Source organism: Triticum aestivum, chromosome 2B (genome assembly GCF_018294505.1).
Source record: "Triticum aestivum cultivar Chinese Spring chromosome 2B, IWGSC CS RefSeq v2.1, whole genome shotgun sequence".
Classification (NCBI taxonomy): Eukaryota; Viridiplantae; Streptophyta; class Magnoliopsida; order Poales; family Poaceae; genus Triticum; species Triticum aestivum.
Window position 1 is genome coordinate 729,535,534 of NC_057798.1, and position 6,253 is coordinate 729,541,786.

Sequence of the window (6,253 nt, forward strand, 5' to 3'; positions counted from 1 at the left end):
TGACTTAATTGTAGGAGTTTTTTTTTCATATCTTGTAATGATTCATCTATGGTTACCTTTGTTATGTACTTTGCTTGATATTAATAAAAAAATGGTCGTGTCCATCACGATGATGCAGAGGCCATGGGTTTAATCTCGTTTTCCAAAACAAAATCCAGAGGGTCAATCACGCCATGAGTGATCCATTCAACAAAAGATCATGATTATTTACATACTTTGGAACAACACTTTTTAGGGTAATACTTAGGAACACAAGAATATCATAGCATAATGCAAGTATATATATAGGTATATGATGGAGCATAATGCAAGTATATATATGATGGAGCTTTGTTAGGAACAACATTTACATAAAACTCATACATGTATATCATAGCATAATGCAAGTATATATATAGGTATATGATGGAGCTGTTCAAAAGAAACATAATTTAGAAGACAAGAATGAAAAATCTTGAGAACACAAAAATATATGTATATCAAAATAATAATAATAAATGATGTCCCAGTGGAATCAATCCATCGTGTATGCATGCAGTGGTAGACCGGCCGGCCAACCAATGTTCCCTGGTGCGTGCCACGATCAGACGGCAGCTGGATACGTGGGTCGATCAGTACTGCGGCAGGCTGCACTCTGGGCCGGGCTTCTTGTTGTCCTTGTAGTCGACGCAGTAGTCGTATATCCTGTTGTACTTTTGCTTCTCCAGCATCTTGGTCCGCTGCTTGTCGCTGAGGCCAGCACAGTTCTGCTCCTGACCTCCATGGCCGAAGGCCCCCTCGCAGCCGTAGACGCAGGAGTCGCTTCCATCGCAGGGGCAGACGTCGAGGACCATGTCGCGGTAGCTGGCGACAAAGGGCGCCTTGGACCAGTCGGCCTTGACGCGGCCACCCTGCGTGCACCAGTCCTCCGCCGACCAGATGCTGGAGTAGCCGAACATGGGCCGCTTGATCGGGTACGCGATGCCCTTGTCCCGGTAGTTGCGGAACACCCTGATCGGGGTGTCGTCGACGTACCAGACGATCATGCAGGGCGTCCAGGAGATGGTGTAGGTGTGGTAGTCGGTGGTGGGGTCGAACCAGGGCACGAACTGCATCTCCTTCTTGCCCACGCCGTCGGCGAACACGTTGGTGTGCAGCGTGTAGGGCTGCCCCGTCTCGTTCCCCAGGAACTCGAAGTCGATCTCGTCATGGTCCGCCCCCACGGACGATGTCTGATGATTTACAATCAATTGATGCACATACAGTGAGCATTGCGGTACAAACTCATTGGTAAGTATAGGTACTCTAATTAAGGACGATAGGATAGAGATACGTACGTAGTACGTGGTGACGGTGCCGGCGGAGTTCCCTGGGACGAGCTTGATGCGGGTGGAGACGCTGCCGTAGATGAACTGCTGCTTCGTCTGCAGCAAGCAGCCAGAGGTGTTGCTCTTTAGGGACATGGTGAGGCCGTGGCCGTCGTCGGAGAAGGCCGCGTTCTCAGGGTTCCACTTGATGTCGCAGTTGTCACGGAAACTGGCGCCGGCGAGGCCGATGGTGGCCGCTGCGGCGAACGCGGCCAGGAGGACCGCCCTTGAGCTGATCTCCATCTTCATTTCCCCCTCCGGCTTTGGTGGTGTAGGAAAGTGTATGTGTGTCGAGACTTGATGAAAATGCAGAGGGGGGGCAGGGGCTTATATAACCACCTAGCTCATCTCTGCATTTCATTGGGGTTCGTATGTGCTCATTGTTTCCGGTCAAAGGGGAGTTTTTGGTGCGCACGTTGTAGTACGTAGCTAGCTGGGTTACTTAGCGTCATGTCTTATTAGTCTCTCTTCAGGTTGCCAGTTCAATTATCATACAGTATTTGATTGATTGCCTGTATCTGGAACGCGCCTTTGCCATGGTTAGTGCTCCGCACAACGGTGTTCTGTTCCAACAACTCACGTCTCAGCGACATGGTACTACACCTGGTATCGGATTAGGGTTTCATCCGCGGCGCTAGGGTGTAGAATTCCTTCTGAAAGTTTAGGGGATTATGGTCCTTTGCTTTCCACCAGATCAGCCTTGAACACTGTAACTCCAGACACCGGGCGCTCGACTTTGAGCGGAATCCACGGCTATGACTAAAAAGAACACATTACGAATCTATCAAAAAGAAGAGAAGAGTTTCTGACGAGCATGCGTGTATCATCATATAATGTCTCAAGAAAGGGAAAAAAAAAAGAGGAGACATGGATGAAATGCTATGTTTTGCTTTCACTTTCAAATATCTGGGTGCAGGGTGCTCCCATTCTACTATATTTAGCAAGTTGAGGAGAGAAGACTTGCAACTTGTGGTTGACAAGGCATGTATCACAATGTAATGCTTAGGTTCAGGGAGAAAAGAAAAGGAACATGGACGAAATGCTCTGTTTCGACCGAATGAAAAGAGAGGTTAAACGGAGCAGCGATCCTTCCAAAAGTGGCATGTCCGGTCAACACATTTTGCATAACATTTTTCATGAGGAACTCGGTGTTTTCCAAATCAATACATTTTGCATTAGAAACTATGTTAAAGAAACATTTTTCAAAGGAAAGAAACATGGATGAGAGAAATGCCTCTGGACAAGAAAACAGAGGAGGGTGCAACACAGCTCTTCCTTGCAAATCATGTACTCCCTCTGGCCCCAATTAACTGTAGTGACACCAAAGAACTCCGATGAGCAAGCACACCCGCGACAACTAAGTTGGAGTAAATCATTTTGATTTGGTATACACGGTTCTTGAGCATACACAAACCGAACACCTGGCAACTACATGTTCTACACCACAAATTCCCCTCACACGGAAACATTGTTTATTCAGCTGCATCATAACAGTGCATATGGAAATTTTAAAGTCCAAGAAGAAGAAAAATAAGTATCTTGATGGATAAAATGGACGCAGTCCAGTATTACGCGTTCTGAGCTCCATGAGATTTCCAGAGCTTGGTCCATTCCTCCATGGCATCGGCAGCTTTGGAGAAGATTGCATTCTTTGGCGCCAGCTTCTGCCTCACAATGCCAGCTAGCTCCTTAACGCAGTCATCGACAGTAACTGCGGTCCTTGATAGCTTGAGCGACTCGAAGAAGGGAAGGACATCGTCCATAACTTTCACCCCTTCCCACTCTTTGAGGCTCTCCAAGGCCTTGCCTGCCTCTGCATCACTTCTCATCACATAAGGCAGTCCGGTCTTCACGCCATAGCCCAAGCTGTCGCAGACCACCTTAGCACACAGGCCATTCCATATGTCTTCAAGGGTGTCCCATCTGTGCTTCCCTTCCTTGCGAATCCGCAGACCAGGGAACATCACGGGCCCCATAACCTCACGGTTGAATGCAACATTTATACCGCTCACAGGGAACATCGCACCGAGTGGAACTGTCATCACAGCATCCACGTAGTTCGTGTTGCGTTGGTTCCGCTTCACGACATGTGTCATTGGGTCATAGTCCGCATTGTGCAGCCAGAGCCCACATGAGAGCATGCATTCAACCCCCTCACGCAGGCTGAATGGGTATCCACGGACAAAGTCAGCACCCTTGCGGTATGGGTCATACAGTGTGTTGAAGAAGAAAGGAGTAGCAGGTGTCTTCAAATTGATCATGTGCTGCGTGACAGCATCAACAGTCATCCCAGCAGGGTCCTTTGCTGGGAGGCAGTTGTCGTCAATTGAGATGACATATTTCTTGCGTGAGACAAGGTACCCAAAGTAACGGCATGAGTGGCCAGAGAAGTTGATGGATGTGGCACCAAGCAGTCCATCAATGTCAGACTTTGTGTAAACCTTCACATTAAAACCTGAAGGGATCTGAAGATCTGCTGCCAACTCTGGATCTTTGACAACGATGATGTCAAACCGGGAGAAAAATGGCTGCCACGCCTGAAAGAAAGAGGTCAGGTTGGGCTGGAGTGCTGCAATCACAATGTCAACCTCGCTATCATGAACTTCCAGAGACATCTTCGCAGCTAATCAGCCTGATCTAAGCAGCAGCAGTACTAGAACTTCTCAGAGCACCCTACAAACAAACAAGCAAACAAACAAGAGGATATTAAGTCAAATAAGCCAGCATCCTTATGACATAACATCAACATTCGAACCGGCAGAGAGTAAACGGATAAGTGGCATACTCGTGGGAAGCACCGGTATGAGTGGCTGCTTAATGTTGAGGAGCTGAACAAGCAAGATGATCTCCTCACAATCGGTTGCCAGAAACAACTTGAGGACTCTCTCTGTCAGCTTACCAGCACTAAGGGTTCTCTGCCATCAAACAATCGTCACTCGTCAGTCATGAGAGATCTAACAACAAAAAAAGTAAGACTACAAGATTGCAGGTGATGACTGTTTCAGTTAATGCTCAAACTGAACCTGCCAGCCAGAAATTGCATCCTCAAGACAGACTTTAGATGAGATAAATAAGGCAATCATCTGATATCCCTAATAGCCGGGTACGAAACTAAGTTCAAAACTAGCCTGATATACTGGTCAGAATACTTGCACAATCAAAATTAGATTCTAAATAGGGCAGATGAGACATCATTCCACTGTCCCATTAGGACAGCAAACATAGATATCGATCAGAACGACTGTGACGACGGTTAGCCGTGGCGACAGCTCTCTTGTGGCATCACGGCTGGCAATACAATACCGGACTCTGAATGGACCAAGAAAGTAAATCGGCTGTAAGAAAACATGTCTTTCAGACAAACCACGCAATCTACTCCACCCAGCTTTAGGTCGAGAGGACACATTCTAGTATCTGCGCCTCCAGCAGACGAGACGATTAAACAGCCCCGCGTGTGGGATCACAGAACAGGCGACCCGAATCGGTCACTCACTCGGACTAGAGATCCCCCAAACCAACACGGGTCAGGCCAGGACTGAAGAAGCTAATCGCTCACCGCCGGGTAGGCCGCAGGCACAGTGATGAGTGATCGGCGGTGAGCGATTAACCGACGGGTTAGGGATCTGAGGAGGGGGGAGGGGGCACGTACGCGGAAGAGGTCGACGAGGATGTGGTCGGGGAGGCGGGAGAGGTCGCGGAGGGTGGCGATGCGGAGGAGGGCGGCGTCGAGGGTGAGGGCGAGCAGGGTGGGGGCGGGGCGCATCGGCTCCAGATCTGGATCTCGCGCTCGTTATATACCGCGCCCACGCTAGCCTAGGCTACTACCAGACTTCCCTGGGAAGCGAAGCAAAGGCGCAGGCGCCCCGCGGCCACGTTGCGGGCCTCGATCCTCGCCCCCCGCCCCGCTCTCTCGCTCCTGCTGTTGCGTCGCGTCTGCCGGCAGAGTCAGACGAGGGAGGAGCCTGCCTGCGCGCGCGCCACCGACGAATCGGCGACTTCTATTTTCCCCCTTTTTTCCTTTTTTTTTCTTGCGAAACAGTCGTAAAAATCAAGTCATCATCCTACGAGGGTGTATCGCTTGCCGACTTTGCGTCGGCGGTGAGGCTGCCGGCTGGCTCTCGATGACGACTTTGCAAAAGGGGGCAAAGGAGGTAGTATGCTCCCCTGTGCTGTGCTGTGCTGTCCAAGCCGATTAAAATAGGGACGATTACGTACAAAATATCGTGTCTGCCTAGGCTGACAAACTACGGCCTTTGTGCTGTCGGTGTCCATCTGCAAATTTTGTATTCTGATTACAATGCCGCCTGCGATAACAATGTTGATTTTTAATTTATCAGATACGTGCGACCACACTCTAAGGTCTCTCTGGCACCAAGGGTTTTTTATGCCACAAAGAAATTATTCGATTTGGGCCTAAGCAGGATGGCTCTAAAAAATATGAAGGTGTGCCTTGATCATGCGGTGGCTTGCCCCTAATGGTCCCTATGGCATCTCTAGCAGACCCCGTATAATGCCAACCCGCAAAATGCGTTTACAATTCGCGGAAAACCGGATTCGTGGGCCGGCACGGGCGACGGCCGAGCAGACCTCGCAAAGCAGACCCGTCCGCGCCGGGCCGAAAGTCAGTAATTTGCATTTTGATTTCAGACACATTTCTTTGCTTTTTTATTTTCTTCAACGGCATTGGATACATGGTAATTCATCAAATCTTTGTTAGAATAGTAGGACCAAAGAAAACGAGAACGGCAATTATACATTTTAGAAGATATCCAACTTCCATAATTGTTCCCACTAGTTGGACGAATATCTTTTCCATGCATTCGTTGTTGATCTGCGGATTCTTGATCTTGCATTCCAGATTCTTGTTCTTTGATTCTAAAGAAGTAGACGTTGCTTCCCCTCTAGTT

General features: G+C 48.8%; 2 protein-coding genes across 2 annotated transcripts; both read right to left on the reverse strand.

The window, feature by feature from the left end:
• Nucleotides 1–285: 285 nt before the first annotated feature.
• LOC123042334 (xyloglucan endotransglucosylase/hydrolase protein 24) lies at nucleotides 286–1,632 on the reverse strand. The gene is made up of 2 exons (XM_044464806.1): nucleotides 1,317–1,632; nucleotides 286–1,211 (listed from the first exon to the last, which is right to left on the reverse strand). Exons 1-2 carry the CDS (start codon nucleotides 1,593–1,595, stop codon nucleotides 612–614), a joined length of 879 nt encoding a protein of 292 aa, XP_044320741.1. The 5' UTR covers nucleotides 1,596–1,632; the 3' UTR covers nucleotides 286–611.
• Nucleotides 1,633–2,704: 1,072 nt separating this feature from the next.
• LOC123046997 (probable inactive UDP-arabinopyranose mutase 2) lies at nucleotides 2,705–5,473 on the reverse strand. Its single transcript, XM_044470473.1, has 3 exons — nucleotides 4,996–5,473; nucleotides 4,132–4,261; nucleotides 2,705–4,019 (listed from the first exon to the last, which is right to left on the reverse strand). The coding sequence occupies exon 3, from the start codon at nucleotides 3,959–3,961 to the stop codon at nucleotides 2,915–2,917; it is 1,047 nt and encodes a 348-aa protein (XP_044326408.1). The 5' UTR covers nucleotides 3,962–4,019; nucleotides 4,132–4,261; nucleotides 4,996–5,473; the 3' UTR covers nucleotides 2,705–2,914.
• Between the last annotated feature and the right edge of the window lie 780 nt (nucleotides 5,474–6,253).

Bases quoted from the DNA above. Each gene is read 5' to 3' on its own strand.
- LOC123042334 (XM_044464806.1), bottom strand. From the start codon at position 1,595: ATGAAGATGGAGATCAGCTCAAGGGCGGTCCTCCTGGCCGCGTTCGCC. The intron at 1,212-1,316 runs GTACGTATCTCT...GTAAATCATCAG, and splicing joins GCACCGTCACCACGTACTAC to ACATCGTCCGTGGGGGCGGA.
- LOC123046997 (XM_044470473.1), bottom strand. From the start codon at position 3,961: ATGTCTCTGGAAGTTCATGATAGCGAGGTTGACATTGTGATTGCAGCA.